The following is a 21,701-nucleotide window of genomic DNA, read 5'->3' on the forward strand; positions in this document are numbered from 1 at the left end:
ACCGGCCTTCGTAGTCAAAAGCCCGCTCACCCTACTCAGGCAAATATTGTTACTGCACCTACTCATTTGAATACGATAAGCAAGATTTAGTCCTAAATGGGTAAAATTGGTTAGGAAACATGGTGTATTAGTCTGGGCGTTTAAAACATGGTTTATTCTTTCCTCTCTTGGAAGACTTTAATCAGGGTAGCTTTTGAGCAGAAGAATCTTTTTTATATTATTTTATTGCTTGGTTAATGAACCAAGAAAGGTAGTATTATTTTTATTTAATCGAAGTAGCACTGTTTTGAGGTCATTATTTACACATGAGAGGAAATATGAAATTCTTTGTTTCTTTTATGTGATATCTTCAAGTGCTAAATTATATGGGTAGGTTCTTCGCAACTCTTCCAGGATTTTGAGTTCAGAGCTCTTTGTTGTAATGTATCTTCTTTATTGGTCTGATGTTTTATGCTAACACTAGGATAACTCATGGCCTAAGAAACTACAACTGAGCTCTGTTAAAAAAAAAATTAATTAAGTTTTAGAAAATGTGACTGACTTTTTACTATTATCTGGCAAAATTACATTTAGAGTTGGATTTAATTTAATCCTTTGTCAAACTGAGGGAAGAAGCTTTTGGACAATATTATTATTTGTTTCTTGACCAAGAAACTCCAGGAATAGAAGAGAAAAGGAGTTACCCCTTGGTTCACTTTTCTCAGGAGCTCCTACCTTTGCTGATTACTTTGCAGGTATTTTTTTGTACACATAAGAACATAAGAATGGCCATACTGGGTCAGACCAAAGGTCCATCCAGCCCAGTATCCTGTCTACTGACAGTGGCCAATGCCACATGCCCCAGAGGGAGTGAACCTAACAGGTAATGATCAAGTGACCTCTCTCCTGGCATCCATCTCCACCCTCTGACAAACAGAGGCTAGGGACACCATTCCTTACCCATCCTAGCTAATAGCCATTAATGGACTTAACCTTCATGAATTTTTCTAGTTCTCTTTTAAACCCTGTTATAGTCCTAGCCTTCACAACCTCCTCAGGCAAGGAGTTCCACAGGTTGACTGTGTGCTGTGTGAAGAAGAACTTCTTCCTTTTATTTGTTTTAAACCTGATGCCCATTAATTTAATTTGATAGCCCCTAGTTCTTTTATTATGGGAACAAGTACATAATTTTTCCTTATTCACTTTCTCCATACCACTCATGTTTTTATATACCTCTACCATATCCCCCCTTAGTCTCCTCTTTTCCAAGCTGAAAAGTCCTAGCCTCTTTAATCTCTCCTCATATGGGACCTGTTCCAAACCCCTAATCATTTTAGTTGCCCTTCTCTGAACCTTTTCTAGTGCCAGTATATCTTTTTTGAGATTAGGGGACCACATCTGTATGGAGTATTCAAGATGTGGGCGTACCATGGATTTATATAAGGGCAATAGGATATTCTCCATCTTATTCTCTATCCCTTTTTAAAATGATTCCTAACATTCCGTTTGCTTTTTTGACTGCCACTGCACACTATGTGGACATCTTCAGAGAACTATCCACAATGACTCCAAGATCTCTTTCCTGATTAGTTGTAGCTAAATTAGCCCCCATCATATTGTATGTATAGTTGGGGTTATTTTTTCCAGTGTGCATTATTTTACATTTATCCACATTAAATTTCATTTGCCATTTTGTTGCCCAATCACTTAGTTTTGTGAGATCTTTTTGAAGTTCTTCACAGTCTGCTTTGGTCTTAACTATCTTGAGCAGTTTAGAATCATCTGCAAACTTTGCCACCTCACTGTTTACCCCTCTCTCCAGATCATTTATCAATAAGTTGAATAGGATTGGTCCTAGGACTGACCCTTGGGGCACACCACTAGTTACCCCTCTCCATTCTGAAAATTTACCATTTATTCCTACCCTTTGTTCCCTGTCTTTTAACCAGTTCTCAATCCATGAAAGGGTCTTCCCTCTTATCCCATGACAACTTAATTTACGTAAGAGCCTTTGGTGAGGGACCTTGTCAAAGGCTTTCTGGAAATCTAAGTACATTATGTCCACTGGATCCCCCTTATCCACATGTTTGTTGACCCCTTCAAAGAACTCTAATAGATTAGTAAGACATGATTTCCATTTAAGAGAAACCACGCTGACTTTTGCCCAACAGTTTATGTTCTTCTATGTGTCTGACAATTTTATTCTTTACTATTTGCAAAAAGAAAAGGAGTACTTGTGGCACCTTAGAGACTAAAAAATTTATTTGAGAATCCGATGAAGTGAGCTGTAGCTCACGAAAGCTTATGCTCAAATAAATTTGTTAATCTCTAAGGTGCCACAAGTACTCCTTTTCTTTTTGCGAATACAGACTAACATGGCTGCTACTCTGAAACCATTCTTTACTATTGTTTCAACTAATTTGCCCGGTACCAACGTTCGACTTACCAGTCTGTAATTGCCGGGATCACCTTTAGAGTCCTTTTTAAATATTGGCATTACATTAGCTATCTTCCAGTCACTGGGTACAGAAGCTGATTTAAAGGACAGGTTACAAACTATAGTTAATAGTTCCGCAATTTCACATTTGAGTTCTTTCAGAACTCTTGTGTGAATGCCATCTAGTCCCGGTGACTTATTACTGTTAAGTTTAACCATTAATTCCAAAATCTCCTCTAGTGACACTTCAATCTGTGACAATTCCTCAGATTTGTCACCTACAAAAGACGGCTCAAGTTTGGGAACCTCCGTAACATCCTCAGCTATGAAGACTGAAGCAAAGAATTCATTTAGTTTCTCCGCAATGACTTTATCCCTATCTGAGTCTGAGATAGGGTTGCCAAACCTCCCAGTTTTGCTAGACCTTGATTTCTGGAGACTTCCATCTCCCAGAGGCTAGTGAAGCCAAACTGGAAGATTTTAGGCAGCTAAAAGTGTGGGGGGAGCAGTAGGGCTAAGGCGGGCTCCCTGCCTGCCCTGGCCCCACGCCGCTCCCAGAAGTGGCCGGCACGTCCCTGCAGCCTCTGCGGGGGCGATCCAAGAGGTCTCTGCGAGCTACCCTCATTCCAAGCGCCGACTCTGCAGCTCCCATTGGCCGTGGTTCCTGGCCAATGGGAACTGCGGGGGCAGTGCCTGTGCCTGTGTGGGGAGGCAGCGTGCAGAGCCACCTGCCCCCCTGCAGGGCCATGCCAGCCGCTTCTGGGAGCAGCGTGGGGCCAGGGCAGGCAGGGAGCCTGCCTTACCCCACTGTACTGCCTACTGGGAGCTGCCTGAGGTAAGTGCCGCCCTGCCAGAGCCCACAACACTCACCCCCTCCTGCACCCAACTTCCTGCCAGAGCCCACACTCTCTATTGCACCCCAATCCCATGCCCCAGCCCTGACCCCCTCCTGGACCACGCACACACTAGCACTAGGCTCAGCCCGAAGCTCCCCCCCACACCCGGTGAAAGTAAGTGAGGGAGAGCAAGCAAAGTAGGGAGGGGGAAGGAGTGAGAAGGGCGAGGCCTTAGAGAAGGGGCAGGGCAGGGGGTGGGGTAAGGGTGTTTGGGTTTGTGAGATTAGATAGTTGGTAACCCTAGTCTGAGACCTTGTACTTTTTTCTTACAGATTTCTCTATTAATGTCTCTGAAGATTTCTCTATAAACGTCTCCTCATGTAAGAGATGTCTTCAGGGGGCCTCTTCCAGCCCTCTCTTGTCCTTGTTTTTAAATACAAAAGTGTCAACCATGGAAAAGAAACTAAAATTTATTTCCCGGAAATCTAGCTTCCAGTAACACGGAACTAACAAAGTTTAAACAAGATTGCACCAATTGAGGGTGGGTTTAGCTCAGTGGTTCCCAAACTATGGGTTGCGACCCCAGATGGGGTTGTGGCGATCCCTATTGTGAGGAGGATGCCATTTTGCTCCACACAGCATGTCCTCACGTGTACAGTGTGTGCCAGGTCATGATGCTCTACAAAATGGCATCCTCCGCACAGCATGTCTTCACATGCCCCATACATACAAGGTCACTCTGTGCAGAGGACATCATTTTCTAGGACAAAATGGCATCTTCCAGGCAGTCTGGGGTCCTGGGAGGAAATAATTAGTTAAAATGGGGTCATGGTGGCAAAAAGTTTGGCAACCCCGGCTTAGCTAAATATAAAAATTGTAAATACAGTTCAAAATACTGATTTTCAAAATAGAACTCTGACATTTTAGGTCAGACTCTGTACAGCAGAAACTCACTGCTCTGCTTGACCTAAGGAGAGACAGACAAGTCTTCCCTGTTACAATGTGTTGAAGCGGTTTAGGTAGAAGAAAAATTTAACAGCAAATGAAAAGCAGAGTTCATTATCTCAAATCATAAGGCATGATCATTTGACATAAGTGAAATATAAAATGTGAAACCATAATTAGTTGTTTTCAAACATACCAACCTTATTCCCCTAATGGAGGAAGCTGTAAAATTCCATTCATGAATCTGTTTCTGTAAGGAACAAAGATCTAAGTCAACCACAGGTTAGTCTCAGCTTGTTATTTGAAAGCAAAGTCACACAATACATAGAATCTTGTCAAGAATAGCAACATCTCCATTTTTTTATTTGAAAAGATTAATAGATTTGTATAGATGTAGGACTTACATTTAATGCTAATTTTACTCATTTGAGGAAAAGCAAATTTAAAAATATCACAATGAATTAAGATACATATTTTCAAAAGCAAAGTTGAAGCTTGAAGTGTAATTTACCAAACAGTGCATCTTTGGATTGATTGATTAATCCTTTCACATTAAAAAAAAAAACACATAGGGCAGATCCGCTGCCCTGCTCTTCCCCTTTAGGAATAGAACCCTGCCATTTTCAGGAGACAGAGCACTAGCATAATTGGTTCCTATGACTTTTCTCCCCCTGGAAGCTCTGGCACAGAAATAATTGGAAGCAGAGAGGGAGATGGACAGAGTGTGACCAGAAGTACTGCCCTCCAGCTGTCTCCAGCGAGTGGATGGTGTCTTGGTTACTGTTGTCAGCTAACATAGGTTAGGGCAGTCCACAAGGAATCTGCTTTGTAAGGCAAAATTGTGTCATATATGCTGTGGCCTGAATTGGGAGTAGTGCACAACCCCACCACACCAGGTCAGGTTAGATTTCAGGGATGCACAAACATTTAAAACCTTGTTCCATGATTTGGTCATCTCTTACTTTGGTTATCATAACCTCTTTGGGTATCATAACTCTTTTCCAGATCTCACCTCACGGAGGCTGCAAAAGCTGTCCTCCTCCTCATGCCTCTCCAACAATATTTCCCCCTTCTTGATCATTCTGGGCTTTCTCATCAAATTAAAGTTACTTCTCACTTTCAAGGGTTCGAACAACTGCATAACTGTCTGCATCACATCTCTTTACAAATTAACTCCTATACCTTCTCTCATAACCCCATATTCCAACAAAGTTTGTCTCTTGACTTTGTCCTTCACCGGCTCACAACCTTATATCTTTTTCATGCTGCCCTCTACATTTGGAAAACTTTTACAATTTCAACAATGCCATGCACATTGTGGTGCTTTATCAATAATAACTAATAATCAATGTAGGTTATGTCTGAATTGCATCTCTGTAAAATCACATGTGCTAATGTAAAAAACAAAACTAAAGAGGATAATAGTATCAATCCCACTACCCAAAAGGACTTTGATAGAGCATGTTCTAGTGAAATGAGCCCAGAACTGGGAGCCACAAACACCTGAATTCTAATCTGAGATCAGCTACTGAATAATCCCTAGATCTGCAAGTCATTTCACCTTCTCAGTGGAAATCTGTCAACTTCATGAAAAAACTCGTACAGATACAGACAGACATCATCTTCCTCTCCAAATGCAAACAGATGGACATCATACCAAAAGGACTGAAAGTAAAAAATCCATTACAATCTACATACCATACAGACTATGCTGACAGCTTGTGCCACACACACTCAAAGAAACTGAGGAACCACCTGATCAACATCCTCTACAGCAAACAGGGAAAGATTAAGAAAAGAAGCCCTTGAGGAATTCCACCATGATTTCAACAATTTCCATCCCACCATCAACCTCAGCCTGGACCATTCCAAACAAGAGATCCACTTCCTGAACACTACGGTGCTAATAAGCGATGGTCACATAAACACCACCCTATATCGGAAACCTACTGACCGCTATTCCTACCTACATGCCTCTAGCTTTCATCCAGATCATACCACACGATCCATTGTCTACAGCCAAGCTCTACGATACAACTGCATTTGCTCCAACCCCTCAGACAGAGACAAACACCTACAAGATCTCTATCATGCATTCCTACAACTACAATACCCACCTGCTGAAGTGAAGAAACAGATTGACAGAGCCAGAAGAGTACCCAGAAGTCACCTACTAAAGGACAGGCCCAACAAAGAAAATAACAGAACGCCACTAGCCATCACCTTCAGCCCCCAACGAAAACCTCTCCAACGCATCATCAAGGATCTACAACCTATCCTGAAGGACGACCCATCACTCTCACAGATCTTGGGAGACAGGCCAGTCCTTGCTTACAGACAGCCCCCAAATCTGAAGCAAATACTCACCAGCAACCACATACCACACAACAGAACCACCAACCCAGGAACCTATCCTTGCAACAAAGCCAGTTGCCAACTCAGTCAACATATCTATTCAGGGGACACCATCATAGGGCCTAATCACATCAGCCACACTATCAGAGGCTCGTTCACCTGCGCATCTACCAATGTGATATATGCCATCATGTGCCAGCAATGCCCCTCTGCCATGTACATAGGTCAAACTGGACAGTCTCTACGTAAAAGAATGAATGGACACAAATCAGACATCAAGAATTATAACATTCAAAAACCAGTTGGAGAACACTTCAGTCTCTCTGGTCACTCGATTACAGACCTAAGAGTGGCTATCCTTCAACAAAAAAGCTTCAAAAACAGACTCCAACAAGAGACTGCTGAATTGGAATTAATTTGCAAACTGGATACAATTAACTTAGGCTTGAATAGAGACTGGGAATGGATGAGTCATTACACAAAGTAAAACTATTTCCCCATGGTATTTCTCCCCCCCCACCCCACCCCCCACTGTTCCTCAGATATTCTTGTTAACTGCTGGAAATAGCCTACCTTGCTTGTCACCATGAAAGGTTTTCCTCCTTCCCCCCCTCCCCCCGCTGCTGGTGATGGCTTATCTTAAGTGATCACTCTCCTTACAGTGTGTATGATAAAACCCATTGTTTCATGTTCTCTGTGTGTGTATATCAATCTCCCCTCTGTATTTTCCACCAAATGCATCCAATGAAGTGATCTGTAGCTCATGAAAGCTTATGCTCTAATAAATTTGTTAGTCTCTAAGGTGCCACAAGTACTCCTTTTCTTTTTGCGAATACAGACTAGCACGGCTGCTACTCTGAAATCTATAGTACCTCAGTTTCTGAATGTGTAAAATGGAGATATTAATTATCCTATATCACAGGGATGTAGAAAGGTTTAAAGTGTTTCTAAAGTGCTCCAAGATCCATAGGTGAAAAAGGAGCCATATAAGTACAAAGCATCATTAGCCACGTGAAATGTGTTTGCCATTTGTCTTACCATTTCAGTGGACGAGACATGCCACAGAGAGACATTTCTCTCTTCTGCTTCATTGTTGATTGACACATATGCAGGCTGGTAGACCTTAGTTGGTTCTATCACTAAAACCTAAAAAACCCCAAAGCTCTGTTTAGTGAACTGTAACAGCAACTATACAGTAAGATCTCAAGAAGAATAATGATATAGGATAATAAGCAATATCAAACCAGACATTAAATACATAATGTTTTTTCCCTATTTACAATAAAACAATATTATTGTGGTATTTGTTACTGTACTTTACAGAGGGCATCAGAAGTGAGCTGTAGCTCACGAAAGCTAATGCTCTAATAAATTTGTTAGTCTCTAAGGTGCCACAAGTACTGCTTTTCTTTTTGCGAATACAGACTAACACGGCTGCTACTCTGAAAGATGTTCTTAGGTTGGTCAAATGACTACTTAGAAGAAGGGAGATTGAAAAAATGCTAGATTTTGGTTAGTGCCATTCAGTAAGATCTGGTGAAATTAGGATTTATGTGTTACAAAACTTATTTGGGCATCTTACTGGAAATCTCAGTCCATTAGTTGTTTCTTTCGTTGCCTCAAAAATGATATCTAACCAGAAGTTCAGTCTCTCTTGTCTGGGAGAATGCTCGATGGTGAGTTTCTTGAATCGCTGAATTAACAACAGGTTCTGCACTAATGACTTCAAGTACCTAGAACACATACAGTCAGTCAAGGGTTGGTGGGGGAGGGAGGGAGGAAGGGAGACTGAATGACTCAGAATCCACCTCTCCTCCCCAAGCTTTTCAGTAAGTTAGTAGCTCACATGTAATTTCAAACAAAATTAAATGTATTCTACAAGATACTGTCATTTGCATACGACTGTGTTGATTTTACAGATTTATAGGCCTGATATCAAGTTTAGACATGAATCTATAGTATGCTTTTATGCACATCTGATTTGAGAAGTACATGGTTACATGGATCCCTATGTAGTGATGCCAATGGACTGATCAGATGCAAGGGCAGACTTGGTTGCACATATCAATACTTAGAAGAGAATTCTACTTCAGACTGAGTCATCTCCACCATTCTCCTTCCCTTAACGTACACATTTCAGGGGAATCTAAAACCAGCTCTATCAGTCTGATGAATAATTTTATTTTCTGTCAGAATAAAACCACAATAAAGAATCAAATTCAGATTACAGAGTTGCAAAAATTTGAGATTTAGAAATGTATTAAGTCATCTGGTTCATCCAATTGTCTGTGTAGGATCGTTCCCTACTGGACATTTTCTAGTATTTTGTCTAGTCTAGTTATAAAAATCCCAAAAGATAGGACTTTTGACCCAGACAATATGTGCATTTAATGTAAGCACACACTACTTACCAAACTGGAGGCTTCAGTTTAAACAGTTTCTCCGCTGCTTGCACTGCCTTACCAATGTCACTGGCCAGCATGCTCACACTGAAAAACTGTCCCACATCCCAATAATTATTCATTTTTTCCAAGCTTCCTTTTCTTCCCAACAAACTGTTCAGCCGCACACCTGGGAAATTTAGCATTGAAAGAAAGCTTCTATTTTAAATGAAATTTTTGCATATTATGCTATCACTATAACAATGATCATTCAGAAATGGAATTGTTCTTAATAAAAGAATGGGGAGTATTTACTCCTACCTGGAGATTATGAGCCAGATGTTTGACCCCATTAAGGATACTTTGTACAGCTGTGGTGACAAAACGCAGCCTTAAATGTGGCTCAGCTGGCCAGTGAAGGATTTTTTTTGTGTAGGGTCTTTGTAGGAGCTCTTACACTACCTCCCTCCTGGCTCCGAGTGTAGGGGATGTACCTCATGCCCCAGAGAGCCCCACTTGCTGGAACTGTCCCTAGGTCAGGAGCTGGTGCAGACTGGTCCCAGGATTGAGGTGTAAAAGTGGTTAAAAAGCCAGTTTTGCATTCCCCTGACCTCCTTCGCTGCAGGAAGGACTGCTCTGATGCAGCTGAGGATCCGAGTCCAAATGTAGAACTTTGATTTTTGGCTATTACCTTTCTAGAACGCAACTGAATCTATAATACAACAGTTTTATTTTATAGCTCTAGCTATATCAGGGATGGGTTTTAATCAAGCTCTTGAACTTTGGGGAAATTAGAATCTGAGTTGGGCAACTGGCTCCTAATTCTGTAATGGGCTAAACCAAATTCATCTCTGCATTGATACTGGGGGGAGGGGTCGTCTCCCTGATTAAGTGTCTGTAGTGGTCCAAAGTGCCCCTTAACTTATACCTTTGTTGTAATGGCAGTTCTGAACCACTGCAGTGGTTCAGAATAGTTGGGCCACAAGTCCAAACCTGTCCACACCATCTCCCTCCACCTCTGCTGTGTGCTCTAATTCCCCTGTTGTTCCCAGGGCTCCTGAAGAGGTGGCACAGAGCTTTCTCTGCAGCAATTGTAGGGGCTACTCTTATCTGGGGTCTGTTCCCTGGGGCAGATTTATGCTTCTTCTGTGGCCCCTTTTATGTGGGTGTAGCTGGCATAAAGGGACCAAGGGGCAATGATGAATACACCTCAGACCCATCTCTGCAAAATAAAATTGAACTGTTCTTTATTAAAGAGAACACAAATTTCTTGGTTTTTTACCTATTTTTCTTAGTTCCATAGATGTTTCAAACTGCTGCCCTGCCACAATCAGCAAAACTGCAAGGTTAATTCCAGAATACAGACTTGACTGGAGCTCAAATCCTTTGCGGTACCTGCAGAGACAAAGGGTCTAGAGCTCATGTCTTCCTTTGCTTTAAACATTAAACACAGCACAGTTGTGAAAAAAGGGGCTCATAGCCCCCTGGGATGAAAGTATTTTTAGGGACCGTGTAACAAGTTCATTACTTTGTACCAACACCAGTGTGTCTCAACCAGGGGCACACAGAGGTCTTCTAGAGGGTACACCAACTCATGTAGATAGTTGCCGAATTTTACAAGCTACATAAAAAGCACTAGCGAAATCAATACAAACTAAAGTTGCATACAGATGACTTGTTTATGCTGCTCTATATATTATATATTGAAATGCCAGTACAATATTTATAATCCAATTGATTTATTTTAAATTATATGGTAGTAATGAGAAAGTAAGCAGTTTTTCAGTAATAGCGTGCTGTGACACTTTTGTATTTTTATGTCTGATTTTGTAAGCAAGTAGTTTTTAAGTGAAGTGAAACTTGGGGGTATGTAAGACAAATCAGACTCCTGAAAGGGGTACAATCATCTGGAAAGGTTAAGAGCCACTGATTTAACCTGTCATCAGAGAAGAGAGGAGAGGAGAGGAAAATATCTGCATATAATTTTGTGTCCTGTCACTTTGCATGATTTGAAGGAAGGAAAATCTGAGTTAGTTATTTTAAAAAATTAACATTTAATGCAACAGAATGTCATTTTATTCAATTGGTGATAAAGGAATATCAAGGAAAATGCAGCAAGATGTTCTTTCTTAGTGAGAATTTTACATAAAGAGCTGTGAGTTACACATGTTCTGTTACTTTATGTCTCTTTGCTCCAAATCCCGTTCCTTAGTAGCAAAACTCCCATGAATTTGGCTAAATCATCTAGAGCCAACTGGTTTTATGCATTTATTTCATTCCAAGAGAGACCCATTTACATCATGGGGGTTCTTTATTCCCTGCACATTGTAATATTACTCTTGCTTGAGACATCCCTTCTGAAAAAAAAAAAAGACAGTATTTTACAGTAATGATCCAGAAAATACACCATTAATCTGTATTGCAGAAGTTTGAATAATTACTCTACAATATGCAGCGTACATATCTCTCTCTACACATGTGTGTACCGTGACTGCATTAGCAGATTTTATTATGGAGTTTATCAATGCAGCTCCTTAAACTCACTGTACAACTTGCTATTGAACAACATGAGACATCTCCTTTCTCAGCACCCCCTCATGGGACTCAGGATAGAATTCCTCCCTGTGCAGAAGAGCAGCATGAGGCCTATACACTACCTGCATCTCACTTAAACCCTCAAAGTGGGGTTTAAGTGAGATGTAAATAGCGCTAGGTCTTCTGTGGTGTCTCTGCACAGAGGTGACTTTTACCCTGAATTCAGTGTTTGTGCAGCATTCCCAACCCATACCAATACACAGAGAAGAGTAAGAGACCAGGAATTCGTTTGCCTCAAAAAAACAAAACAAAACAAAAACAAAAAAACCACACTAAGATACAGTTGGCCAAAATGAAGATCCTTACTCAAAATTTTCTCAATTCTGACTAAACCAAGTGCAAATTTTACTTCAGTAGGAGTTTGCTTAAATAAGGACTGTGAGGAAGTAAAGACCTTGGAGTTTAGTCTTATAATTTGGCATAGTCTTGTTTAGATAAATTCTGCTGTTTTTTCAAAGCCAGATGAAAATGCTGTTAAATGGGTTTGCTTTTTCTGTTACCATTCAATGGCAATGTCTCGGCTACTGGTATCTTTACAATCAGAATCAAGGAATATGTCCTTGTAGATTCTCCCGCACAGGCAGAACATATCTGGAGCAGGGTGATCACAGGTCTGCAGGACTTGAAGCATCACTTGTAATGCCTTCCCTCTGTCGCCTGTATTGTTCCTTCTAAAATCAATGCAGAAAATGACACGAATGAGTTCAAATCCAAAACAGCAAGTTTGAGATGCACAGTAGATTTAGTTTTTGCTATCATTCCACTGAAATGTAATTGTGTATTGGCTGGTAGAAATGAAACTCTACTGTCATAGGAGAACTACTTGTTAAATCTAAGAACTGAATAAAATTCAGATTATTCAGGTATATTAAAGATTCTCCATCTCTCCCCTGGTTCTTCCATCCATGAATAGACAGGTGTTGGGCATGCTGTGAAAGGGAAACCAGCACTTCACATAAGGCTCAGTCCCCACAACAGTTGCTACAGGACGAACCATCGCTCTCTCAGATCTTGGGAGACAGACCAGTCCTTGCTTACAGACAGCCCCCCAATCTGAAGCAAATACTCACCAGCAACCACACACCACACAACAGAACCACTAACCCAGGAACCTATCCTTGCAACAAAGCCCGTTGCCAACTCTGTCCACATATCTATTCAGGGGATACCATCATAGGGCCTAATCACATCAGCCACACTATCAGAGGCTCGTTCACCTGCACATCTACCAATGTGATATATGCCATCATGTGCCAGCAATGCCCCTCTGCCATGTACATTGGCCAAACTGGACAGTCTCTACGTAAAAGAATGAATGGACACAAATCAGACGTCAAGAATTATAACATTCAAAAACCAGTTGGAGAACACTTCAATCTCTCTGGTCACTCGATCACAGACCTAAGAGTGGCTATACTTCAACAAAAAAGCTTCAAAAACAGACTCCAACGAGAGACTGCTGAATTGGAATTAATTTGCAAACTGGATACAATTAACTTAGGCTTGAATAGAGACTGGGAATGGATGAGTCATTACACAAAGTAAAACTATTTCCCCATGGTATTTCTCCCTCTCACCCCATCCCCCACTGTTCCTCTGATATTCTTGTTAACTGCTGGAATTAGCCTACCTGCTTGTCACCATGAAAGGTTTTCCTCCTCCCCCCCCCCTCCCCCCCCCCCCCCCCCCGCTGTTGGTGATGGCTTATCTTAAGTGATCACTCTCCTTACAGTTTTCAGAGTAGCAGCCGTGTTAGTCTGTATTTGCAAAAAGAAAAGGAGTACTTGTGGCACCTTAGAGACTAACTAAGGTGCCACAAGTACTCCTTTTCTTTCTCCTTACAGTGTGTATGATAAACCCATTGTTTCATGTTCTCTGTGTGTGTGTATATAAATCTCTCCTCTGTTTTTTCCACCAAATGCATCCGATGAAGTGAGCTGTAGCTCACGAAAGCTTATGCTCTAATAAATTTGTTAGTCTCTAAGGTGCCACAAGTACTCCTTTTCTTTTTGCGAATACAGACTAACACGGCTGCTACTCTGAAATACAGGGTTACAGTCATATTCCCATGGTAGTCAAAGGGACTACTCACTGTACTATGTCTAACAGTGTTTACAGGCATGGACCCATAATTCGGAAGTGACCAACACCAGCCAGTCCTGTGTTGATATTGACTGGCTGTGCAAGAAAGCCAGGTTGGTCTCTCTTTGTCCAGCAAGACAAGAGAGATCAACATGAAACCTTTGGGGAAACGGATATTGAGGGACATAGTACTGAAGTGAACTACTTTTATTCCTTGATTAATTCGTGGAGGTAAGAGATAAAAAGTGTAAAAGATCTAAAAATTAACAGCTGTAATGAGCATCTATTTAAAAACATGTAACATTCATAGTCATCACAAAAATCAAGCTAGTAAAATATTATATACTCTTAACATTTTTGTTAACATAATTTCAGAATTCCTGGTTAAATAAACCCAGATTTACCTTGTAGTTTTCAGTAAATTTAAAACTCACTCTCACTATTTACATCAAAAAGGCACGTGTGAACAGAAAAAAAATGTCAGTGTGAACAGGAAAAAAATGCATTTGTAAGTGAAAAGCAAGCCTGGTTTTAGAGCTTAAAATCCACTTACCAGCATTTTGCTAATAACTAGGATTCAAACTATTTACCAACACATTTTCAGATCTTCTTATGGTTTCCTGATCCCTAGTATCTAGGTATACAGAAACAGACTTATGCTTAAGAACATCTATGTTTACTTTGTCAGCAATGCTAGGGGCAGAGAGCTGCTTCTGGTAATTTTATAAATTTTTTCCACTGAAAGGATTTTATCTCCAGTAAAGCTGACCAGTTCCTTGGGTAACCAGCAGATGGAACAGGGCCCACAAAACATGCCTACAGCAAAACAGAAGTGCAGGATAAAAGTGTAATATGGCTATACAGATTTGTAACTAGTTCTCTACTTTTTCTACTGCCTGTGATGCCAGAGGCATGATGTAAATTGTACAGTAGCAAGTACCAGAGAGTTTTAAAAGAATGCACTGTTTCTTCAGATTGAATTTGAACTACTGTAATGAGAACATGAGTCAGTCTAATCCATCATAAATATAAATACAACCATTCATAAAGTAACTGGCATTCAAAAGCAGCACTTTCTGGTTACTGTGACTTAATACATTCTGGAACACTTACTTGCACTAATAAAAAATAATCAATATACGTATCAAAGCAGTCTTAAAATGAGGATGAGGTCTGATAATGATTGCTGAAAAAATAGCATTACAATATTTATTGCATCTCAATTACTTCATATCAGATTTGCACAGTTTAAAAATACACATGGACAATCCAAAGTATCACTAAGTATATTAAAATCTACAACAAGAAATAGGCCTAGAATTATTTACAGCAGATAATTTAGTGGTATTCCACATACACTTTCATTAAAAACACAGTACTGATCCCACTGAAGGCTAATAGGGTTATATATGTGTCAATAAGGGTATAATTTGGCCTGCAGATCCTTTAATACTGGTGATAATGCATAAGGTGATGAGAACTCCGCTTGAGTTTCAGATTGTAGGTTTCAGAGTAGCAGCCGTGTTAGTCTGTATTCGCAAAAAGAAAAGGAGTACTTGTGGCACCTTAGAGACTAACAAATTTATTTGAGCATAAGCTTTCGTATGCATTAATGCATACGATGAAGTGAGCTGTAGCTCACGAAAGCTTATGCTCAAATAAATTTGTTAGTCTCTAAGGTGCCACAAGTACTCCTTTTCTTAGATTGTAGGTTGAACTTGCAGGGCTCTAGTCAGGAAAAAAACATTTTTTCTTGAAATTCTGCAAATGTTAGATGCAAATCACTGACATATAATAAACTGCATACCCCCATGATGCCATTTTTACAGAAGAACTACATCTTAAAACACTTATTGCTTTTTAAGGAAAACAATTTCCTATGGCTTTCATTACTCATAATAACTAGTTATTTACTAATGAATCCCTTGCATAATGGTATTCCCATCACTTGCTAATAACTTCTCTTTGTATGCTAGTTCATTGTTAATAATCAGTGATTGCATCCTCCCTTATCTTTAATATGAGTCAAGATGGAACTGATTGGGGGCTAAAAAGAAATCACACACACCAGAATGTTGACTAGCAGGAGCTGTAATATCTCCACCCTATGCCTTATGCGAAGGCTGAACTCGGCCTTCAGGCAGTCTGCTCTGTTTATGAAAAATCAGATGTAGCCCTTGGGCGCTGGGCAAGCTATCAATGCAGCCATCGTTGAGCAATATTTGGACTATCCTGTTTAGTCTGTAAGGACCTCTTCAAAATATTAATTAAATCATTTTTAGTTGATGTGACTAAACTTTAAATCACCTATGGACAGCCATAATGTTAAAATTCTAGCTGATAGTGAAAATTTAGACTTTATTAATATTCAGACAAACTACTGCAGTAAGTAAAACAACAAAGAGCCAATCTAATGTGCCATTTAATCATTCTCTTAGCATCTAATTACAGGCAAGTTAAAGTTCTACCCTAGCCTCTAGGCAACCCCCTCCCTACCCAACCCTCACCCAAATTTTCTGTCCCAGTCTCCCTTCCTGGGCTTCTCATCCAATCTCAGTGTCCCCGCCCCTCTCCAGCTCTCTGTTGCATTCTCTTTACTCAGCCAGTCCCAGTTCTACGCCCACACTTATCTCCTCATCAGATCGGTCTCCCTTCCACTCTCATCTCTTATCCCCGGCCCCATTGATTCTCAGTCCCAGTCTCCTTACTTACCTATTCTCTCCTCCCTCCGCAATATGATATTAGTTCCCCCTCCTCCCATTTCCCAGTCCCAGTTTCCTTGTCCAGCCAGTCCTGGTCTCCCTGCTCATGGCCCCAGTCATTCCTCCAGCCCAGTTCAGGCTATGTCTACATTTAAAAAACTATAGCAGCACAGCTGCAGCTGCACCACTGTAGCACTTCGGTGTAAATACTCACTACAGTGACAGGAGGCATTCTCCTGTTTCTGTCTTTATTCCACCTCCCCAAGAGATGGTAGCTCAGTTGAGAGAAAAATTCTTCCATCGACCGAGTGCTGGCTACACTGTGCATTAGGTCTGATTAACGAGGTTGCTCTGGGGTGTGGATTTTTCACACCCCTGAGTGGCATAACTGGGTTGATGTAACTTTTCCATGTAGACCAGTCTGCCAGTTTCCTTTGACAGCCTCAGTTTTCTATCAACCTTGCTCAATCTACTCCCCCATAGCAGGTTCAGCTCTTTCCCCCTCTGCACTGCATTGACAGCACAGGAGAGACAGTCTCCAGTGTTTCAATTCAGGTGCCCACGCTCAGCACAGCCTGCAGACACAAAGACCTGCAATGGCAGCGAAAGTCCTGCTCAGCCAAAGTTATAGCATGCCCAGACTTGATGGAGTTCTGGGAAATTCAGCTGCTAATACCTAAGAAGTCTCCACTAAGCATGTGCAAACTGTGATTTTTCTAAAGCTTATAAATTGGCCAGATGTGAGTGGAATTTCATGGGGAAGGGAAAGGCACATTCCTGAACAAAGGGCCCCTACCAAATTTCAAGTCCCTGGCTCCAAGGCATGGAAATGCTAGAGCTTTTCAAAGAAAGGCTTAACAGAATTTTTTAACACGGGTAAAAGGAACATATGTTTTTTCTAACCTTTTTCTCTGAAATGGCTGAATCACTTTGGGTCAATTTCTTCAAACAGTTTCAATCTGAGGCAGGCACATGATGACTCATGAGAACATACAATGGGAGGATTGCGTAGGAACCACTGTATTGATGCAGAGGACAAAATGTGCTTGTATCATCATACCAGACTAGGACAGATTCACTTTACAGCCATTGAACGCTGGGCATTCTCCCTTAGAGAAATATGAAATCAAAATGGATTCATAAATCTGTTTTGTCAGACTACCCCTAAAGAGGCAGAGGACATTACTTCTTTAAAAGTGAGCCCTGACCTCAAACACCAGGAGTATTACAAAATATAATCTTCACCCTCCTCAAACACAAAACTATACTAAGGTCCAGAGCATGCCTACTTCTATGCCTAGAACCTGAAATCACTTGGGACAGACCCATGATTGTCATGAAATCCTGAGTCAGCTGTGAAGCCATATCCACATAGTCACATAATAAAATAGGTCCAGGCAACTCCAGTGCCAACCCAGACAAAGTGACATAGTACAAGCTGTACATCCCAGCTATTTTTCACCCAGAATCAATCACTGGTTGAAGCAAAGGAACACCTACATTTGAAAACACATGCAAATATGACTAAATCTGCTTCATAGATCATCAGTTATACATCATCCTTAATTACATCATAGTAGTTAGAAATTTTATTAGCCACTGACCTTACATTAAATAAGATGAAGCAAAGAAAAGAGTCCTTGATAATATGTGTTCTATGCTCCAAAGTGGAGTCCAGTCTGACAGATAACTATCCTGTCACAGGACCTACACTTGAGGAATTATCATAATCTATTATTTATAATAGTGTCATAAATGTGTATACAATTCTCTGCCCTGTCTCCACATAATTTGGAGAGTCCATGCCCCCAGAAATGATTCCCTACCATCTGAGTGCCTAATCTCTAGCTCTTTGTAGCACAGCTCAACCATCTAACTGAAAAGACGAAATGAAATTAATAGTGCCAACAATAACTTAACTAAAGTAGAACAAGATGAAATTAATGAATGAGATTTTCTGCTGATTATGACTAGAACAGTGGTATAATTGATCTGAAATATTAATTATTAGATTAAATGTCTGAGATTTGGTATGCTCAGGTTCGTACAATCAGTTATTCTGTTATTACTTATAATGCATGTTGTTCCTGATGCACTTTATTGTAGATTCTCGGTAATCTTTACCCTGTTTTGCAAGGCAAGAATCAATATCTTAGGTATAACTTTTCTTGTGAATACTAACAAAATTCAATAAAACAGGAATAAAAAACCCAGAAAGTTAATAGCACAAACAGGCTGTAGAAAAAGTAATTAACAATTAAGTTTTTAGGATGACCATATATATGAATAGACCTGGTCTAAAAATATTTTCAAGTCCAAAACAAAGCATCAGTAGCAAATACATTTTGAAAATTGCTGAAGGGAAGTAATTTATAAAGACTACTCTTTGATTGGACCAAAAAAAAAATCTATAAACAGGAAGAGAGTACTTTTTGCATTCTCGCTGTTGGAAAATTAGTTGTTCATTTCTAGGAAACTATTTACCATAATATATTTCCTAATCATTTCCAAAAGAACATAATACCACCATACTCGAGCAGACTGGTAACTCAGTGCAGCATATGTCAATGAGAATAGGTGCAGATCATTTTGCATGGATCTTTTACAGAACTCTAACTCCATCAATATCTTCAAAAAGATGCATGAGATTTAATGGCACTAATATAACTAATCATACAATAACTAATCATACCACTAATAACTAACAACAACAAATCACACAAATAACTAACAACAACAACAACAACAACGAATCACACAAAAAACTAACTAACTCTGCCCTGTGCTGATAGCTACTCGCTCCAATGCTCTGCCCCCAATTCCCTCTCAGGGTATGTCTACATGTCAAGCCGGATGTGACATAGCTGTGGTAGCTATGATTAAGTGTAGCCACAGTAATATGAGCAGTGGGAGTGGCTAGCCATCCAAAGTATGCCTAATTGTGTCAGATGGGAACATACTCTGGGCAGTTAGATCCTCCCACTGTTCACGCTATTGCGGCTACACTGTATCAAGCTAGTGAACTCATCTGATCACAGCTAGCATGAGTATGTCTCCAAGCTGGCGGTGTCAATTCCAGCTCAAGAAGTGTAGACATCCCCCACTCTTCACCTTAGATTCACCCCACACATGCCCCTTTCCCCCTCCTTTCCTGTCCTTTCCCCCAGTCCCCTTCCTTTCAATGTCCCCTTTTCCTTCCCTTCAGCTCATCCTCTCCTAACTAAACCCACAATAAATGAATAAATAAACAAACTGTGGAACTAACATGACATTTACTGCCATCCCACTGTTCACTCTGCTTGTGTGTCTACCCTGTGTCTCTGTTGTCTATTTAGACTGTAAGCAAGGGCTGTCTACTACACTGTGTTTGTACAGTGCCCAACACATGGAACCCCATTCTTAGTTGGCTCTAAGATGCTATCGTAATAAACATGATTAATTAATAAACTTTACGGTACATGTGCAAATGGCAGCTTTTTGCAGCTCATAACCTGGTCAAACCTAGATAAATTTTCACAGAGACAATGAAAAGTATTTTTTTGGCGCCAGGACTAGCTCTCTGACCAATTTCAATTTCCTACATCAAATTCCCAAGTCAATAAAGGTGTTCAAAAAAATCACCAAAAATTTTAGATAGGGAGTTGGGGGGATACAGTTTTGAGAAGCTTCATTCTCAGAAAGCCTGAATCCCTTTTGCTGAAACTCTCACACATACATAAAGGTACAGTGAAGTGGGCACCAAAAATGGAAAATTTCAGCTATATTCTGGGAGAGTTTTAAGAATGTTGTGCTGTACTAAGTCAAATGCCTTACAATACTCTAAGTATATTACATGAATACAGTTACTTTATCATCAACCAAACTTGTAATCTCATCAAAAAACAAAATCAGGCTTGTTAGACAAGACCTATTTTCCACAGAAACAAGCTAAAAGCTTTCTTATTATAATTTTAAAATGCAGTAGCCATTGTAGATAAGTGCTATGGAAAGACCAGCCTAGAGCCATACAGGGAGAAAACAGAACATTTATCTTTGTTGCTTCAGGAGAGGAAGAGTGGATGAAATAAGGAAGGCTCAAATGGGCTTTTCTTTCCTGAATTGGAGATACAATGTATGGTTCAACTACCACTTGTCACTGATTACTTTAATAACTCGTCCATGTTTCCTTTTTGCCAAATTGCTATTAGTTAAAGGTAAGCAAGAACTCAACCATTTCATGAATTTGGGCCTGATCCAAAGCCCACTATAGTCAATGGGAGTTTTTCCATTGACTTCAATGGGCTTTGAATCAGGTCTTTTATCCAGTCCTGTGAGCAGGCTATTCTTCTACCAAATGGGGGCTGTTTGAAAGCTGCTCTGAGATTTCAAATGTTAAAAGTTGTCCTGGCGCAAATGGATTAACACATGGTTATGGCAAACAGAGTAATTTATTTCATGAATATCATCCCCAGTGGTGTGGGTGTGAGTGAGAAAGATGTTACACATAAATGCAGGCACACACACACACGCAAGTATATGCACATACATTTTAAATTTGTGCATATACATATACACCTATAGAGAATGCAAAAAACCTTGCAGTTATCCTTACCGATTCAATGCAAATGCATAATGAAATTTAATGTTGTGCTGATCAGCCAGATCACAGGTAGGCAGCATTTCCAGTGTTTCCACCAACTTCACCATAGCATCATAGTCCTGATAATAAAAAAAATACGATCAAAAAATATCACTAAACCAAATCAGTTGATCAAATTCCCAGCTGGATCAGGCTCTTCACTTGGAAATGTAAATCAATTTAGTTACAATAATAATTACTGGTCAGTGTGGACAAGGACAACTCATATTCATTAACAGGTGAGGTAGATGCGCACAAGAAGTAGTTACTCACCTTGTGTAATAACGATGGTTCTTTGAGATGTGTCTCCCTAAGGGTGTTCCACTGTAGGTGTGCTTGCGTTCCTGAGCTGCTGGGTCTCATAGTATCGTTGAGCTGGGTACTGGAAAGTGCATGGCTTGTGATGGGCTGCGGACTAAATTTTCTTTTCTGTCCTGGTGTGTAGGACAGAAAAATGGAGAGTGGTCTGAGAATCCTTCAAGGTGTGAAGAGAGGCATTGGTCTTTTCCGCAAAGAGCTTAGCGCCCTCAAGGGGAAGATCTTCAACGGTTGACTGTACCTCCTTCAGGAAGTCCAACAGATGGAGCCAAGAGGTACGCTGCATCACCACCACAATGAAGATGGAGCTGGCCACAGCGTCAACTGTATTGAGGGCAGATTATAGTGTTGTCTTTGCTACTAGCAGACCCTCCTGAATGATGGCCTTAAATTGGTCGCGATGCACCATGGGCATCTGTTCAATAAAATCATTCAGTTCTGATTAGTTTACAT

At 40.4% G+C, this 21,701-nt stretch overlaps 1 protein-coding gene across 4 annotated transcripts in view; it reads right to left on the reverse strand.

The window, feature by feature from the left end:
* The window catches only part of MAP3K15 (mitogen-activated protein kinase kinase kinase 15), a 148,423-nt gene that overhangs the window by 57,380 nt on the left and 69,342 nt on the right, over positions 1 to 21,701 (reverse strand). For all 4 annotated transcript variants that reach the window (XM_043504584.1, XM_038390782.2, XM_038390829.2 and 1 more), the window contains 7 exons: positions 20,904 to 21,010; positions 12,029 to 12,199; positions 10,216 to 10,328; positions 8,964 to 9,123; positions 8,135 to 8,285; positions 7,591 to 7,698; positions 4,398 to 4,447 (listed from right to left, as the gene is read on the reverse strand). In XM_043504584.1, coding sequence (XP_043360519.1) covers positions 4,398 to 4,447; positions 7,591 to 7,698; positions 8,135 to 8,285; positions 8,964 to 9,123; positions 10,216 to 10,328; positions 12,029 to 12,199; positions 20,904 to 21,010 — 860 coding nt within the window. The remainder of the gene's footprint in view (positions 1 to 4,397; positions 4,448 to 7,590; positions 7,699 to 8,134; positions 8,286 to 8,963; positions 9,124 to 10,215; positions 10,329 to 12,028; positions 12,200 to 20,903; positions 21,011 to 21,701) is intronic.

Source organism: Dermochelys coriacea, chromosome 1 (assembly GCF_009764565.3).
Source record: "Dermochelys coriacea isolate rDerCor1 chromosome 1, rDerCor1.pri.v4, whole genome shotgun sequence".
Classification (NCBI taxonomy): Eukaryota; Metazoa; Chordata; order Testudines; family Dermochelyidae; genus Dermochelys; species Dermochelys coriacea.